This window comes from Mustelus asterias, chromosome 11 (genome assembly GCF_964213995.1).
Source record: "Mustelus asterias chromosome 11, sMusAst1.hap1.1, whole genome shotgun sequence".
NCBI lineage: Eukaryota > Metazoa > Chordata > Chondrichthyes > Carcharhiniformes > Triakidae > Mustelus > Mustelus asterias.
In genome coordinates, this window is record NC_135811.1 from 9,289,241 (window position 1) to 9,308,151 (window position 18,911).

Consider the following 18,911-nt stretch of genomic DNA (forward strand, 5'->3'; position numbering starts at 1 on the left):
ATCATCATTTTAAAGACCTCTAACAGGCCATTCCTCAGAAAGGAAAGCAAGCCTGCTCATCTTTGTCTGATATTTATACCCACACAATTCTGTTCTCTCTGTTATCATCCTTGTAAATCAGCCAGTGGCCAGCTGATTGTACAAGGCAGAAGGATCGCAGGTTCAACTCTCGGTTTGTGGCATTAGCTGATCATATTAGGGATGAAGGTAGTAGGCACAACAATTGGCCACAACACAGCATGGTTATAAAGGTTAAAATAGGCTACCCACTCTGAATCTCCATCGGGTGTGTTTGTATTCCCACATCTTTGCCTGGATGTTGAGCAAGGATAAGATTGGCCTTCACTACGATGTGACTGTTTGAAAGGCCTCCCAATCCTCAACCCACACAATACTTAGGGCCACTTGAGATGAAGTAGTGGAAGCCAATCCGCATCCTGGGAACTATCTCTCAGAAAGAATCAACACTTTACGGAGCAAATTGGGACAGAAAGGGGGGGTGAAGGGAACTTAAAGATATTCACAAGTGCAAGCATTTTAAAAAAATAATAATCTTATGGCCAATAACAAAATGGCATATACAATTTACAAATGATATAATGGCCTAACCTGTCAACAGGTCTAGAAACATAGAAGAAACATAGAAAAATTACAGCACAAAACAGGCCCTTCGGCCCCACAAGTTGTGCCGAACATATCCCTACCTTTCAGGCCTACCTAATAGAAACATAGAAAAACTGGTCTAGGTCTAGGCTGAAGTCAGATCTGGATCAGGACCTTTTATATATCAGTAGCATCATGCTCAGTCTTGCCTCACAGATGAAGCAGTAATACATTCAGCAATTACTGCGAATTATGCCAAAAGGAAACAAAGTTTGTGAAAGATTTGAAAAAAATGTGACACACGAAAGCTGAAATATGGCTTTTGGCTCACCCGATTACGGGAAGCGTGACAGGAAAAAGGAAGAATACCAGCGACTTTTGATAGAGATCGCTGATTGAATCTTCTTTGATCGGATGGTTGGTCCTTGTGGTGAATAATAAATAAGCTTGATTGAGTTCCTGTAGAGCAGGAGATTATGATGGGAACAGAATGGCTAACAATGACAGCAAGACATGGCAGGAGCCTGTCTCTGAGCTGTAGATTGAGCAGGATAGTTACAAATCTTTTCTGACAGGTTATGGGCAGAGATCTGAGCTATGGCTGCGATGTTTAACTCCCACTATACAGCGCAACAAAAAAAAACCCTTCTTGCTTGGTCAAGATTCAAATCCATCCAACTCGCTACTTTAACAATTTTTGTCATACATTTCGTTATCGATTTCTTTTTTAATATAAATTACAATGCCTACATTTATAATGATGTGGAGGTGCCGGCGTTGGACTGGGGTGGGCAGAGCAAGAAGCCTCACAACACCAGGTTAAAGTCCAACAGCTTTATTTGGAATCACGAGCTTTTGGAGCGCTGCTCCTTCATCAGCCGAGTCCTTTCTCCACTCACCCGATCCTCCTTTAACCTGGTGTTGTGAGACTTCTTATTCTACATTTTATAATGGCAAAACGATGTATGGTCATCAGTCTGAATCCACGATCTGGCCATCGCATTCCTACAATTCTCTTAAAAGTGCTTTCTTAAATTTATTTCATTCATAATTCTTTCTTCAAAAATTGAAATTTCTAATGTCCAAAATAGGGGTTTAACCAAAATAAATAAGCTTTAAAATTACACATTCTAAAAGACAATGATTATACTTATCCATTGAATTGTCGTTTCTGTCTTTTAATGCCTTTATTAAAATTTGGTCAAGACCTTAGCCTTTCCTGAAAGCCTGGGGTTCTGGCAGATATTTTTGTCCAGGGCTGTCACACTGTGAGTCTGTGCCTGTGTGCGGTCTAACTCATTTCCCAAGCTGCTGCTCCGTCAGCTACGCCAATTACTTTTTCTTTGGTATCTAGCCGTTTGTGTTCAAACGTTTCGCAAAACGATTTGAAGCAGTTGAGGACAATTATCAAAAGCTAAACTGAGGTCTTTCTTAAAGTATGTCTGCAATGTTACTTCAATTTTCAGAAAGAAAGCTAAGTTCTACAGACTGCTGATTTCCTTGCCTGCTTTTAGAGTAACAAATAAGGTCAAAGTCAAGGGTTAAACCGGATGACAGAGGGGATAGAACGAGAGGAAGACAAGAAAGGCAAACAGGTACTCTCATTCCTAATTCTAATTTTTTTTTTAAAGTTGAATTTTGAAGGCAAAGATGTGGAGGGAAACAGAAGATGGAGTTAAGGGGATGAAAGGAGAAAGTTCGAGAGTCAACAAGCCTCTGTTTTCTTACCATTTGCAATTTGGAGTAACAAGTTTGAGTGGAGGTAGATTTTTTTTAATTCACTTGTGGGACACGGACGTTGCAGGCTGGGCCAGCATTTTATTGCCCATCCCTAGTTGCCCTTGGAGGGCAGTTGAAAGTCAACCACATTGCTCTGGCTCTAGAGTCACATGTAGGCCAGACCGGGTAAGGACGGCAGATTTCCTTCCCTGAAGGACATTAATGGACCAGATGGGTTTTTCCGACAATCGACAATGGTTTCACAGTCATCAGTAGATTGTTAATTCCAGATATTTTTTATTGAATTCAAATTCCACCATCTGCCGTGGCGGGATTCGAACCCGGGTCCCCAGAACATTAGCTGATTTTCTGGATCAATTGTCTAGCAATAATACCACTAGGCCATCAAGTGAAGGATAATCAAGACATTTTACATCCGAATTTGCTGTCCATGAGAATACTTCAATGCAATTGGTTGCTTTCCCGGTTTGATGCCATAATTTATTGTGGATGCCTAGAGATCCCCTGGCTTGGCGCCAGATTCAAACTGACATTGGGAAAGGGGAAATCCACTCTGTAGAAAACTGATTTGAGGTCAGCAGCAAGCGCTATTGCTTTGCCACCCAGCATAAAATCTGGGCCTCAAATTGGACATTACATTCTCCCACCAGTGGGAGTCCTGCCCCATTACTATTGGCAAGAGGGTGTGATTATAGCATGGTAATCTTACAACAGCATTTTCCATTATAAAAGTGGGATCACAAAATTTCAGAATAGAAAAATAAGAACAGGATACATGAGTGAATCACATCTCTGTACTCTCTAACCCAATCTCACCTGAAAACTACATGTCGCCTTAACTCTCCATGCACAACTTATCCACTAATATTATTTATATCTGTATTAATTTAAATGGTACTTAACCCATTATTTATATCTTGCTATGAAAGTAGTTGACTTCTATCTGTACCTTTGACCTCCTCCATCTCACCATTCTGCTTTGGTCTGTCCTATAAAAATGACTGTTACTTGACTGTCCCTGTCAAATGAAGGTTCCTTCTTTAAATGTTAAACTAGCTGTTAGAATATTAGAATCCCTACTGGGCAGATGGAGGCCATTCAGCCCATCGGGTCTGCACCGACTTTTACTCAGGCTTACCGCATAACACCACGTATTTACACCACCAATCCCGCTATATCTTGGAACACTGAGGGGCAATCTAGTATGGCCAATCCACCTTACCCTGCACATCTTTGGATTGTGGGAGAAAACCGGAGCACCCAGAGGAAACCCATGCAGACACAGGGAGAATGTGCAAACTCCACACAGACAGTGACCCAAGGCTGGAATTGAACCTGGGTCCCTGGCGTTGTGAGGGAGCAGTGCTAACCACTGTGCCACGGTGCCACCCTCACTTCCAATGACTGGCTGGTCTTCTGTGCAGTTCCAGATATTTCAGCGATCGCAAAGGTACCATTATGGTCAGTAGTTGTCAAATCAAAATCTATAGTGTGCACTAACTATACACCCAGTGTCATGTTGTCACAAGCCTCACTCACCAGACTGATTTATAAAAACACCATGAGGACAAAGCCGCTCTTGAGCCAATGCTCTTTATCAACATGTAATTCGGGATTTTATATTGATCCCATCTCAGTAAAGTCCTTCCGTTTGTGAGGGCTGCATTCCTAAAAATTCTCACTGAGGACAAGATTGCAAATTGTGAACATACTTTATAATGGGAGTGAATTAAATTGAGGGCGGCACGGTGGCACTGCTTTTTTTTTTAAACTGGTCGGTGCAACATCGTGGGCCGAAGGGCCTGTTCTGCGCTGTAATGTTCTATGTTCTATGAGGCGACGAGGGGATTTTCACAGCAACTTCATTGCAGTGTTAATGTAAGTTTACTTGTGACAATCAAGTCACCTTCTAAACTCCAGCAGATACAAGTCTAGTCTGTCCAGCCTTTCCTCAGAAGACAACGTGCCCATTCCAGGTATTAATCTAGTAAACTTCTGTACTGCTTCCAATACACCTTTCCTTAAATAAGGAGACCAGTACTGCACACAGTACTCCAGATTTAATCTCACCAATGCCCTGTAATATTGAAATATAACCTCCCTACTCTTGTGTTCAATTCCCTTTGCAATAAACGATAGCATTCTATTAGCTTTGCTAGTAACTTGCTGCATCTGCACGCTAACCTTTCGCCGTTCATGCACTGGGACACCTAGATCCTTCTGCATCTCAGAGCTCTGCAATCACTCACTATTTACACTGGTTCACATTTAAAGCTAGCCACATTGGCACATAGTGGGAGTGTTAGCCTGTCCTTTGCAGCTTAAAAACCAGGAGCTGTCCTTTCTTCTGGGCAGATGTCAGGCCTATTTGGCATTTTCTTCCAGAACGGGCCAATTTTGTTTGCGTTGAAGACCTGCTCTGCCTCAAAGCATTCTACACGTCACGATGGCAATAAGCTGGCACAGGATTCAGCACACATATACAACATTTCATCGTTCATTATTTTAACAGAACCATTCACAAATAGATTAAAGCCTCCGCTAAATAAAAATGGACAGGGGAGTGTCAAACAAATTTACCTGCTATAGTCAATAGTAATTTCCAGCCTTACTATAGATTCGACTTACTTTTCCAGCTCTTTGTCCCTGAATGCTGGCCTCCAATGCCGATATTCCATAAAAATGAGGAAGAACAGTAGACAGAATGTGAAGAGGACACCTGCAAACGCCACTTTCTGCCGGGCTGTGGTGTTTAGGGGGGACAGGCTGAAGTGCCACGATGCAGGAAACAAACAGGAAAACCAAACTCTGAAAGAAAATTCAAAGGCAACATTTTAATCCTATAGTAATTACTGCCTGTCATTACATAATGAAAAATAAAAGGCTTGCATTTAGATGGCACTTTTCACAACCTTTGCGACCAATTAAATACTTTTGAAGTGGTAATGCAGGAAGCCAGGCAGCCAACTTGGGCGTAGCAATGAAATAAATGACTGGATCGTCTGTTTTAGATATTAATCGAGGGATGAATATTGGTCAGGACACTGGGGGCTGGATTTTTTGGTGCTCCGTTGACAAGCTTGCAGACCGCAGGGCACGGAGGCTTTCCAGCTGCCTACCCAACCATCCCCAAGCTGTCTGAAATTTTATGGGTGTGAAGGGGAGGCGTTGGGCAACAAGCCACTTTTGGGCCCATTGAAGCCCTTAAGTGGCCAATTATTGGCCACCCGAGGGCCTCATCCCATCTTTTACCTGTGGCAGAGGGGGAGGCACATGCCAAACCCAGAAGCCTAGCAGCTTTAGCTGCACAGGCTGGAGTTGGGCAAGGGGGGGCGTCTTTCACTAGGGTTGGCCCATCTGAGGCATCCCCATCCGTGGTCATTATCTCCCCAGCAACTCTCCCCCATGGTCTCGTGAATCTGGCCCCCACCCCGACGTCACTGCTCAGCTGCCTCATTGTGACCCCCAACCACAGACCTACCTGTAAATCCAGGTTCCTCAGCATTAGGAACTGCCTGCAGTCCCAGTAATTGCTACTGGAACAGCTAGGATTAAGGTTTTCCAGTAGTTCTCTAAAGCGGGACTGCCTCCTGAGAAAGGACCATTAATATTGCCTTAAAGCAATCAACTGTCCCGGCATTAAACAGCTGCAGCGCAGCCATTGGGATTATGGGTGGGTTCTGCACCCCTGACATTTTAGCTAAGGGTGGGTAGGTCCCATAAAATCTGACCCCATGAAACTCCCCTGCTTTTCTTTGAAGTGGTGCCATAACATCTTTAACATTTCCTGAGAGGGCTTCAGTTTAAAGTCTCATTGAAAGACTGTATCGCCAACAGTTGTACTGCACTGAAGTGCCAGGCCAGTTAATCTGGAATTAATCTTGAACTCATGGCTTTCTGATTCAGAATGTACTATGCACTGAGACACAGCACACACTGGGGTGGCACAGTGGTTAGCACTGCTGCTTCACAGCGCCAGGGACCCAGGTTCGATTCCCGGCTCGGGTCAACTTTCTGTGCAGAGTTTGCACGTTCTCCCCGTGTCTGTATGGGTTTCCTCCCGGTGCTCCAGCTTGCTCCCACAGTCCAAAGATATGCAGGTTAGGTTGATTGGCCATGCAAAATTGCCCCGGGGATGTGTAGATTAGAGGGATCAGTGGGGTAAATGTGTGAGGTTATGGGGATAGGGCCTGGATGGGATTGTTGTCGATGCAGACTCGGTGGGCCGAATGGCTTCCTTCTGCACTGTAGGGATTTTGTGATTTCTACTGGGCCCATGACTGTCACCTCCCACAATAATTTTTTCTGAGTACGTTCTTAATATTGAATACTACGTAATGTTATCGTATTTATTTACTGAAGGCACTCATGGTTGCTTGCAAGTATATCAGCTCAATGCATGCCTCACAGTTTACAGCATGCAACAGAGTCTCAATACTCTGAAGCAGTTAATATCCTATGGATAACTACAACATGTATTGCAGAGAAAGTAGGAATATCATCCCGAGACCCCAGCTGGTTGGGGTTGAGTGAAGTTGGCAGTACTGTTAGATTGCTAGCCTGACGTTTTGCTAGATTATCTTGGAGGGAAATTCCACTGTGCTTGGCCATTTTTACCTGTGGTTAGACACCTCCTTCGGGACTTTGCCTTTGACTCTTTTGCTCCTCGTTGGCCACTATCTCCCTTTGGCTGCATTCCAATTCTACCAAGGGCCCCAGCTGAGACCTTCTGTTATTCTTCTCAGCTTTAGATCAAACGGCTTTGTTTTTGTTCTGACATACCGTGCCAAACATTCATTCTCAGCAATGAGTTATGCTTACACCTCTGCAAAACACAGGCACAACAGCAACAGTGGCCAAGGCCAGTAGGCAGTTTCTGCAGCCAGGCTGCTGAAGGATGCATTGTGTGGCAAGTCAGAATAAGGGGGAGAGAGCAATATGAGCAGAAAGAGGAATTCCAGATCTTGAAAGTAAAGGACAGATCACCAGCAATATTCTGGTCCTTTAACTTTTCATTCATTGCATTTTAAGTTTGCGGTTTATTCAGAGTTTCAGTTATCCGGGCTTCTGTTACAAATACAAAGTTGATAAGATCGATTTGTTTTGGCACTGTCTTTAATTTGAGGTAACATGGAGCAATGAAGAGGTCCTGTGATCTTCACTGAATTCTGCTGGCAACAAGCCTGGGTGGCTTGGTTGTTAAAGGTTAAAGAGGACTGGGTTGTTTTGATGGTCCAAAGGGACAAGATATTCACATCTGTAGCAATGACCTGAGCAGCTGCGCTGATCGTGGATAAACTGTTAGTTTCCAACTCCCTGGAACGTGTTAGGATTGTCAGGTTCATTGGTTATATCTCAAACAGGTACCTCAAACTTCCATTAAGTTGCGGGTCAGGTGGGGGGGGGTTTGGTCTAGAGGATTTCTACCTTTTTTTATTCATTCATGGGACATGGGCGTCACTGGCTGGCCAACATTTATTGCCCATCCCTAGTTGCCAGAGGGCAGTTGAGGGTCAACCACATTGCTGTAGGCCTGTAGTCACACGTAGGCCAGACCAGGAAAGGGTGGCAAATTTCTTTCCCTAAAGAACCAGATGGGTTTTTCCAACAATCGACAATGGTTTCATGGTCATCAGTAGATTCTTAATTCCAGATATTTTTTATTGAATTCAAATGTCACCATCTGCCGTGGCGGGATTCGAACCCAAGTCCCCAGGACATTAGCTAAGTTTCTGAATTAATACTCTGGTGATAATACCACTAGGTTACCGCCTCCCCATGCAAGGGATACAAGGCCTATGGGATTCACATTTCCATAGAGGGGGGGGGGGGGAAGAGTCCATGACAAGCCATTGCCGGATTAGGCTGCAGGTTTTCCTCAAAATATCACTGAATCTCAAAGACAGGGTCAGTCTGAAAGAATGTAAGGGAGAGAGCAGAGACTGAGGCAGCAAGTCTCTAATGCTCAGCAGGCAGGATGCTCAGATTAAACAAGCCAAGCTAGTGAGGGTTTAAAGTAAAGTTAAATGATTTACCGAGCTTTGGTTAGAGAGAAGGACTCAAATTCATCCCTCACCTTGAAAGCCAGTTTTGGGAAATGGAAGCTTTCTCGCTGGAAAAGGGAAAGGGAGCTGAGGAGAGCTTTGAACGAATGAAGTATCCACTTAAGGGACAGAGTAAAGTAGAACTGAGGCAGGGGGATTTTTAGTCATTGTAAAAGTTAAGTGCAGGATGTTTCTGTAGTTTCGACTTTGGGCTGGCAGGCGCGCTGGTGATCTGCATCTACTGAAATGGTGTTTAGTCAATGTCGCTTTTAGTTTGTTAGAGTAACAGCTTAAATCTTGAAACCTTGAAATTTCAAGTCATTTACTGAAAGTTTGAATTTCTTTTCAAAAGTTATTGGTCTCTACAGCAATTGTAACTCTTCCCCAATATTCACTGGACTGGATCAAGGGAGCATTGCTGCTCTGTACTCAAAATGAGTATTTATGGCATCATCCGTCTCATAATTGCAATCCAAATACAAGAGCAGGTATTGTAGCACAGTGACAGCACCCCTACCAGGATCTCCATGTTCAAGTTCAACACCAGGACTTGTTGGCCACAGAAGGAAGTGTCCATACGCAGTTCAATTGGCTGTTAGACAGCTCAAGAATCCTTTCACCACTTACCCCACTATTCCCCAAAACAGTGTGGGTGTAAAGATATGCTAAGAAAAGATCCAAAGCCAACAACGCCAAAAAAAGGTGAAATAATCATTGTCTTGGGATCGTGTTGACCAAAATAAGGTTGGCACATTTGTCTACATAAGTGTTTGGCTCTGAACTGAGCTCTGAAGAAGCTTAAAAAGCCAATTAACTGTATCAAACTGAGGAAGGTCGTGCTTCCCGAACTTTTCCTACTGTGCCCCGGGGGTGAAAATTTAGGGGATACGAAAGCTGTTGAGCGGAGGGGGGCTGGAGGAGGCTTATACTTTATTCTGTATGTAGTTATACTTTACTCTGTCCCTTACTTCATTCTCCTGGAACCAGTTCAAAGTTATTCTCAACTCTTTTTCTCATTTCCAGCTGGATAACTTCAACTCACCAAACCGGCTTAAAATATAAATAAAGTTTATTTATTAGTCACATGTAAGCTTACATTCACACTGCAATGAAGTTACAGTGAAACTCCCCTAGTCACCACACTCCGGCGCCTTTTCGGGTACACTGAGGGAGAATTTAGCATGCCAATTCACCTAACCTGCACATCTTTAGGTTGTGGGAGGGAACCGGAGCACCCGGAGGAAACCCACGCAGACACGGGGAGAACATGCAAACTCCACACAGACAGTGACCCAAGCCTGGAATCGAACCTGGGCCCCTGACACTGAGAGGCAGCAGTGCTAGCCACTGTGCCACCGTGCTTCCACGGTGAGAGATGAAATGGAATCCGTCCCTCACCAAACCTAGTCTGGGGACTTAGTTCCATGATGTGGAGATGCCGGCGTTGGACTGGGGCGAACACAGTAAGACGTCTAACAACACCAGGTTAAAGTCCAACAGGTTTATTTGGTAGCAAACGCCATTAGCTTTCGGAGCGCTGCTCCTTCGTCAGATGGAGTGGAAATGTGCTCTCAAACAGTGCACAGAGACACAAAATCAAGTTACAGAATACTAATTAGAATGCGAATCCCTACAGCCAGCCAGGTCTTAAAGCTAGCTGTTCCGTCTGGAGACAATACACATCTCTTTAACCTGTGTTTAATGCTCCCTCCACCCACATTGTCTGTACCTTTAAGACCTGGCTGGCTGTAGGGATTCGCATTCTAATTAGTATTCTGTAACTTGATTTTGTGTCTCTGTGCACTGTTTGAAAGCACATTTCCACTCCATCTGACGAAGGAGCAGCGCTCCAAAAGCTTATGGACTTAGTTCCAAGCAGAGGCTGCAGTACCTGTTCTGGCCATTGCAGCGCTGTACTTGGAGAGGATTGGAGAGCTATCGGCCAATCTGATTGGCAGACTGCTCTCCGAGTTGGGACTTCCTCCCAATGATAGATAGAAGTCCTGCCCACTGCCAGTCAACGTTCAATTGACGCATAATGTGCCAGCTTTGCCAAGATAAGACTATAGGCAACACAGTGGCTAGCACTGCTACCTCACAGCGCCAGAGACCCAGGTTCAATTCCAGCCTCGGGTCTCACGGTCTGTGTGGAGTTTGCACATTCTCCCCGTGTCTGCGTGGGTTTCCTCCGGCTGCTCTGGTTTCCTCCCACAGTCCAAAGATGTGCAGGTTAGGTTGATTGGCCATGCTGAATTGTCCTTTAGTGTCAGGAGATTAACACAGTAAATACATGGGGTTACGGGGATAGGGCCTGTGTGGATTGTTGTCGGTGCAGGCTCGATGGGCTGAATGGCCCCCTTCTGCACTGTCGGGATTCTATATTATGTTTCTTTATAAGGTCGAAGCAAGGTACTTTGATTGGCACTGTAGTTGTGTGCTGAAAATCATCAGGAAAGCCCTGCATTGTACTGCGAGTTCTCAACGGTGCTAAAATAAGCAGGCAATTGTAGTTGGCAGGGCGCCGTCCCATTATCCCATGGAACTTCCTGTGAGCATGGGAAATTCAAATCCTTATTTTTAAAAAACCACATAGAGTAAAACAAAACTTAGTCTCATGACTCAAATTAATTTAAAATGATTGGATTTGTTAGCATCCTGCAAAGAGATGCCAGCAGTCACTTTGGCCCATAGTAGACTGCAATAGACAGGCTCCACTGCTGTTAGCTGGCCATTGGGTTGTACATATTGGTAAGCTGTCATAGTCATTGTTACGCTGTTTTGTCCATTGTACTTGTGACGGCTTAAACTTTCTATCCCTTTTCATTATCCTTTGAGATGTTCCTGAACCCCACTTTTCATAATGTCAGATAATCAAAGTTCCAATGAAATTACTTATCCTGCACTGGCTCCATCAGTTACAGATCATTACCCTTTCAAAAGCAAACAGTTTCATCATTTCCAGACCTGCATCAGGCCATGATATAAAATAAGCCCCTTAAACTGAGGAGAAGAGGCAGAGGATGGCACGGTGGCATAGTGGTTAGCACAGCTGCCTCACAATGCCAGAGACCCGTGTTCGATTTCCGACATGTCTGTGTGGAGTTTGCACGTTCTCCCCGTGTCTGCGTGGGTTTCCTCCGGGTGTCCCGGTTTCCTCCCACAGTACGAAAGACGTACTGCTGAGGTGCATTGGCCGTGCTAAATTCTCCCTCAGTGTACCCGAACAGGCGCCGGAGTGTGGCGACGGGGGGATTTTCACAGTAACTTCATTGCAGTGTTAATGTAAGCCTCCTTCTGGCACTAATAAATAAACTTTTAAAAAAAGAATAATCCTTTCGACCTTTAATTATCAAACCTAACTTGTTAAATCATGAAGAAAAATGCAGTCTGAAAATATTTAGCATGAGGTAAGGAGTTGCACAACTTACCTAGCCATATGGTAAAGGCACAGTGTGTAGGAGGGAAGGACCTTGACAACACGGCTTCTATATTAAGCTTCTTGCTGCTGAATGTCACCTCAACATCTTGAGTTGATAGGTGCACGCTGCTGATAGCGTGGGTCAGACCTGCCTCCTTTTGCTATGCACGGCTCAAAGGTTAACTGAAAAGCACATTGAGAGAGAGAGGGAGATAAACAGAGACTGAAGGAAAGTTAGATAGACATAGCAGATAATCAGCAGCAAAACGCATCAATAAAGATCTAAGCACTGAACAGATTCACACGACCTCTCCATTTATTATTTCCTACCCGCGATTCTGCATGACCGATGCAGGCTTTCAGACTGATCCATCACTGAGCCATTTTCTGTAACAGCAGGTGGCTGAGTTGTGGCACTTCTTGCAATAACTCAGCCACATCAACCCCTTTAGTAAGTTAGACATTTCGAAATTTCTATCTTCAATCTGGTGTGTGAATGTTATACTCAGTACCAATACATCAATCACTAAAAGGTGTGCCACAAGTTAGCAAGGCAATAGAAAAGTAAATTAAGCAAAACTGGGTTTTAGTTCTAAAGGAATAGAATTAAAACGAAGGGAAAATATGCTAAACCTATATCGAAGTTTGGTTAGTTCAGACTTAGACTGTGAGTAGTCCTCGTCACCATTTATAAAAAGGATATAGAGGCACTGGAGAAGAAGGTCCACTGGAGAAGGCTGCCTTGGAAAGGCAGCTAGCATAATCAAGGACCCCACGCACCCTGGACATACTCTCTTCCACCTTCTTCCATCGGGAAAAAGATGCAAAAGTCTGAGGTCACGTACCAACTGACTCAAGAACAGCTTCTTCCCTGCTGCTGTCAGACTTTTGAATGGACCTACCTCACATTAAGTTGATCTTTCTCTACACCCTAGCTATGACTGGAACACTACATTCTGCACTCTCCTTTCTCTCTCTATGTATGGTATGCTTTGTCTGTATAGCGCGCAAGAAACAATACTTTTCACTGTGTACAGTGACAGGTGACAATAATCAAATCAAAAATCAAGATTTACAAGGATGATATCAGAAATGCATGGGTATAAATATCAGGAAAGTATTGGCAGATTGGGTTGCTTCTCTCTTGAAAAAAGGCTGAGCGGTGATCTAATAGAGGTCTAAAATTATGAAAGGTTTTGACAGAGTGGATACAGAGAGAATAATATGGGAAAGAGTATTACTAGGGGCAATCAATAAAGGATAGTCATTGACAAAATCCAAAGGAAACATTTTTACCCAAAGAGTGGTGAGAGTGTGGAACCCGCTACCACTGAGAGTGATTGAAGAAAATAGTATAGATGCATTAAAGAGGAAACTAGAGAAGCATATGGATGAAAAAGAAATATAGATGGTTAGGATGGTAGATTTAGATGAGCAAAGATGGAGCAGGCTCAAGTGAAGCATAAACACTGATATGGACTCAATGGGCCAATGACCTGCTTTTGTGCCATACATCATATGAACATATGGACTAGGAGCAGGAGTAGGCTACTGAGCCTATTGAACCTGTTCTGCTATTCGATAAGATCATTGGCTGACCTAATTGTAACCTCAACTCCACATTCCCCCCTACCCTACGACAATCTTTCATCCCTTTTTTTAAAATCAAGAATCTATTTATCTACCTCTGCCTTAAAAATAGTTAAAGACTGCTTTTGAGGAAGAGTTCTAAAGACTCACTAACCTCTGAAAAAAGAATCTCTTTATCTCTGTCTTAAATGGGAGACCCATTATTTTAAACAGTAAATAGTATATTCTATGTAATTCTATGTAGTATAAAGGATGTTGGTGCTGTGAAATGGGAGAACTCCCATTGTAGAATGTCCATTACAAGCCTCAAATGCTGTGATAAGTAAAAAAACTGCCTCCACTGGGACTCACCAGTGTGCCTATGTCTTAAATGTTCCTCCACAGAATGGCTTTCAGCTGCACCCACACTCAAGGCACAGTGGTTAGCACTGCTGCCTCACAGCGCCAGGGACCCGGGTTCGATTCCCGACTTGGGTCACTGCCTGTGCGGAGTTTACACTTTCTCCCCGCGTTTGCGTGGGTTTCCTTCGGGTGCTCCGGTTTCATCCCACATTCTGAAAGACATGCTGGTTAGATGCATTGACCCAAACAGGCGCTGGAATATGGCGACTAGGGGAATTTCACAGTAACTTCATTGCAATGTTAATGTAAGCCTTACTTGTGACTAATAAATAAACTTTAAAAAGAAAGGGCTTGTCAGCTTTTCTGAAGTGCTGCACCCCAGCCTACTGCCCCATGTCCAGGCAATGGAACTACCACCCCATCTCCATCCTGCTGCATTGGGAAACTGGAGGTCAACTTAAAAATCATGACCAATCTCCTTTATCTGCTGCTAATAAGGCTCTTAATAAGCCTGATAGACTGCTTACCAAGAGAATGCCAAATCTGCCTCCACCAAATGGCCAATGCTGGGAAATCAGAACAGTATCGGTATTTTTGGACTTTGTCTGCCGCTGTACCAGACCCTGATGGGGCTAGAAAATCTTGCCCTGGTCTCTTAAGGTGATTAAGCCACTGCACCCCACAAGTCCTCATTAGGTTTCCTTCACTGGGTAGTAGATGTGAGAGCAGATGCCAAAATTCATTTCAGGCCCTTGCAGCTGATGCACTGTGACATGATCACCGCAAGCTTATTGAACTGGAGTCAGCATTTCTAATCGGGAGATAAAAGCTAGCATACAGTGCATGATCAATAGATTGGGCTCTCTTTTACACTGTCCTAATCAAATCTCAACCATGAACCACATCATGAACATGACTGCTACACATTCTGAAATGGGAAACTGGGATTAAAGTGACACAGAAACTAACAGCCCTGCTTCAAAACCAGTTTTTTAAAAAAGTTTATTTATTAGTCACAAGTAAGGCTTACATTAACACTGCAATGAAGTTACTGTGAAATTCCCCTAGTCGTCACAGTCTGTTCGGGTCAATTCACCTAACCAGCATGTCATTCAGAATGTTGGAGGAAACCGGAGCACCCGGAGGTGTGCAGACACGGGGAGACCGTGCAGAGTCCACACGGACAGTGACCCAAGCCGGGAGTCGAACCCGGGTCCCTGGCGCTGTGAAACAGCAGTGCTAACCACTATGCTACCGTGCCGCCCCCAAACCAGGTTTGACAACCTCTCAACGCAATATTATTCTTTACATTTAAATATATCTTGGAAGCATCTGTGAGTTGTTTGGACACGGGTGAAAAAAATTTAAATATTAGTGAAAAGAGAGACTTGTTATTGAAGCTTTTCATCCTGCATTCATCAGGAAGAATATTTTCCTTTAGTATAAATTCTTTGTTTGAAATTTGACATTCTTGCATTTGTCCTGATGAGTGCAAATCAAAAAGCTTCACCACATGTCTCTCTCTTCAGTAATATTCAAGTGAAAAATAATTATACAGATCTGCTCTCCAACCTCCTGTTCCCTGCAACCTGGACTGTATCTTTCCTTGCCCTGCTATTCGTTCCTCATCTCTGCATTCTCCCCTTCCATTGTTTCCAGACTCAATTCTGCTCTCAAATACTACCCCTTCCCTCTACTCAACCCATCCAATCTTCCAACACAAACACAGAAAATGCTGAAAAATCTCAGCTGGTCTGGAAATTTTCCAGCATTTTATGTTTTTGTTTCAGGTTCCAGCATTCACACTAAATTACTTTTATGCTTCCATCCAATTTTTCCTTGCCCTTCACCTCTTGACTTCTCTCCCCATCACCTCATAGCCCAGGATTATCTCAGGCTCACTTCCCGCCCTGCCATCACTCCCGACTGCCTCCCCCATGACCATCTCCTCCCCTGACCACCACCCCCTCAGTGACCCTCTAGCCCTTTGCCACTGATCATCCCTCCACCTACCACACTCACCCTTTCTCCTTCTCCCCTGTGATTCCCCACCCCAGTGACCATCTCCCCCATTGACTTTCTCCCCATGACCCTCAATCCTTCCCCCAGTGATCACCCATCACTGACCCTCTTCCTTCACTGATCATCCCTCCAACTGAATCTCATCAATCGCCCGATAACCCTCACCCTGGGCTGCACTCCTACCCCCACAGACCCTTTCCCCATGACTCTCCCTCTGACCTGACCATTCCTCATGACCTCTCCTCCTCAATGACCCCCCCTCCCCCAGATCTCTCTCCTTCCACTGACCTTCACCCCTTGCCTCTCTCTCCCTCTGATCTGATCATTCCCTATGAACCCTCCTCCTCAATGATCCCCCTCTCCCATATCTCTCTCCATTCCCCACTGACTCTCTCCCCCTCTAACTTGACCATTCCCCGTGTCCCCTGCTCCCTGGCCTCTCCCCTTTCCCTGCTGACCCTCTCCCCATGACTCTCTCTCCCTTTGACCATTCCCTGTGACCCCCCCTCCTCAATGACCCCTCTCTCCAGAGCTCACTCCTACCCCCACTTCCTTCTCGTCATAACCCTTCCTCACTGAAGATCTCTCCTCTGACTTGCCCATTCACCATGACCCCTCCCCCTCTTCCCTTCCCTTTCCTCACTGACCCTTGCCCCAGTGACCCTCTCTCCTCTGACCTGACCACTGGCCATGACCTTCCTCCTCCTCCTCAATGACCCTCTCCCCAGCACTCTTTCCTTCCTCCACTGACACTCTCCCCATGACTCCCTCTCTCCTGACTTGACCGTTCACCATGACCCCCCCCTTCCTCCACTGACCCTCTCTCCTCTGACTTGACCGTTCACCATGAACCACCCCACCCCACCCCCCCCTTCTCTCCCTTTCTTCACTGACCATTCCTCCACTGACCCTCTCTCCTCTGACTTGACCATTCACCATGACCTCTCCCCCATGACCTTCTGCCCCCCCTGGCTCTCAAACGTCACTCACCTGGCAGGGTCACTCCAGATCCGCCAATCAGCGTCGAGGGCCCCAGGGCCCCGGCGGAGCAGTCGCGGGCCGCAGGTGACGTCACTGGGCGGTGACGTCGCTGCCTCCCCCCCCCGTTGCCAGGGGCACCGGGCTCGCGCTGCCGCCAAACCGCCGCCGAGGAGCCGCGGCCGGAAAACGGCGGCCACGTAACCAAGGGTGACAAGCGCCAGCTCCTGTCGCAAAGCGTCGCGCACCACTCGGAAGAGCCGCCTTCCGGCAGCGGGGTTGCTATGGGATCCTGTAGTCCAGAGGCAGGGCTGAGGGATGTCCTGATTGTCTCAGTGAAGCCTCACAGTGAAGGTCTGTTCACAGTCTCGGTGAGTTTGAGTTGTCAGTAGTTTTTTTGGTGCTGGTTTCACAAACCGCCCCATGACACTGGGAACTGTTGATTCACTTACTGAAAAATCTCAGCAGGTCTGGAAATTTTCCAGCATTTTCTGTTTTTGTTTCAGGTTCCAGCATTCACAGTAAATTACTTCCATGCTTCCATTCAATTTTTCCTTGCCCTTCGCCTCTCGACATCTCTCCCCATCACCTCATAGCCCATGATTATCTCACACTCACTTCCCACCTTGCCATCACTCCCGACTGCCTCCCCCATGACCATCTCCTCCCCTGACCATCACCCCCTCAGCGACCCTCCAGCCCTTTGTCGCTGATCATCCCTCCACCTACTACACTCACCCTCTCTCCTTCTCCCCTGTGATTCCCCCACCCCAGTGACCATCTCCCCCATTGACTTTCTCCCCATGACCCTCAATCCTTCCGCCAGTGATCACCCATCACTGACCCTCTTCCTCCACTGATCATCCCTCCGACTGAATCTCATCAGTCCCCCGATAACCCTCACACTGGGCTGCACTCCACCCCCACAGACCCTTTCCCCATGACTCATATTTAAGATATTTTCCCCATATCTTAAGGATATGGCGCTCGACTCAGCGATCGACAGTTCCGACGCGCCACAGCGAGAAACCGCACTGACCTCCTCAGAAGACAAACACAAGACACGGCAGGCAGAGTACCCTTCATCGTCCGGTACTTCCCCAGAGCGGAGAAGCTACGACATCTTCTCCGGAGCCATCAACATGTCATTGATGGCGATGACCATCTCGCCAAGGCCATCCCCACATCCCCACTTCTGGCCTTCAAACAATCGGCCAACGTCAAACAGACTGTTGTACACAGCAAACTACCCAGTCTTCAGGAAAACAGCGGCCACAACACCACACAACCCTGCCACGGCAACCTCTGCAAGACGTGCCGGATCATTGACACGGATACCCACCATCACACGTGAGAACACCACGCACTTAGGTACATGGTACATACTCTTGTGACTCAGCCAATGTTGTCATACGCTGCAGGAAAGGATGTCCTGAGGCGTGGTACATCGGCAAGACCATGCAGACGCTACGACAACGGATGAATGGACACCGTGCAACAATCACCAGGCAAGAGTGTTCCCTTCCAGTCGGGGAGCACTTCAGCAGTCAAGCGCATTCAGCCTCCAATCTTAGAGTAAGCGTTCTCCAAGGCGGGCTTCAAGACACAAGACAACGCAGAATCGCCGAGCAGAAACTCATAACCAATTTCCGCACGCATGAGGACGGCCTCAACTGGGATCTTGGGTTCATGTCACACTACTTGTCGTCCCCACCATACTGTCTAGGTTTGCAAAATCCTACGAACTGTCCTGACTTGAGACAATTCACACCTCTTTAATATGTGATTATCCATCTCTCCATTTACGTCTGTACCTGTAATGACATGATTAACTGTATAAACCTGCTTCCAACCATTCTTCACATTCCAATCTGTAATTATCTTGCAATCACGTCTTTGCCTATATGTGCCGTGTTTGTGAAACCTACCTCTCCACTCACCTGATGAAGGAGCAGTGCTCCAAAGCTCGTGATTCCAAATAAACCTGTTGGACTTTAACCTGGTGTTGTGCGACTTCTTACTATGCCCACCCCAGTCCAACACCGGCATCTCCACATCATGAATTACTCTCCAAGTTGCCGGAAGTTACCAGTAGATCATACCCTTTGTATACTTAGGGTCCCAGTGAGCATTTCGAGTCTTGATTGCTCTAAGTATATTAATTTAAATCAGGT

At 45.7% G+C, this 18,911-nt stretch overlaps 1 protein-coding gene across 2 annotated transcripts in view; it reads right to left on the bottom strand.

Annotated features, from left to right (window-relative positions):
• Positions 1-16,907, bottom strand: part of LOC144500357 (ectonucleoside triphosphate diphosphohydrolase 4-like) — a 92,993-nt gene extending 76,086 nt beyond the window's left edge. Inside the window, exons 1-3 of one of the 2 annotated variants that reach the window (XM_078223117.1) lie at positions 16,750-16,907; positions 11,816-11,988; positions 4,972-5,151 (exon numbers count right to left, since the gene is read on the bottom strand). In XM_078223117.1, coding sequence (XP_078079243.1) covers positions 4,972-5,151; positions 11,816-11,823 — 188 coding nt within the window. In that variant the 5' untranslated portion in view covers positions 11,824-11,988; positions 16,750-16,907. Of the gene's footprint in view, positions 1-4,971; positions 5,152-11,815; positions 11,989-16,749 lie in introns of those variants that run through there. The other variant, XM_078223118.1, reaches the window with a different exon arrangement.
• Positions 16,908-18,911: the final 2,004 nt, after the last annotated feature.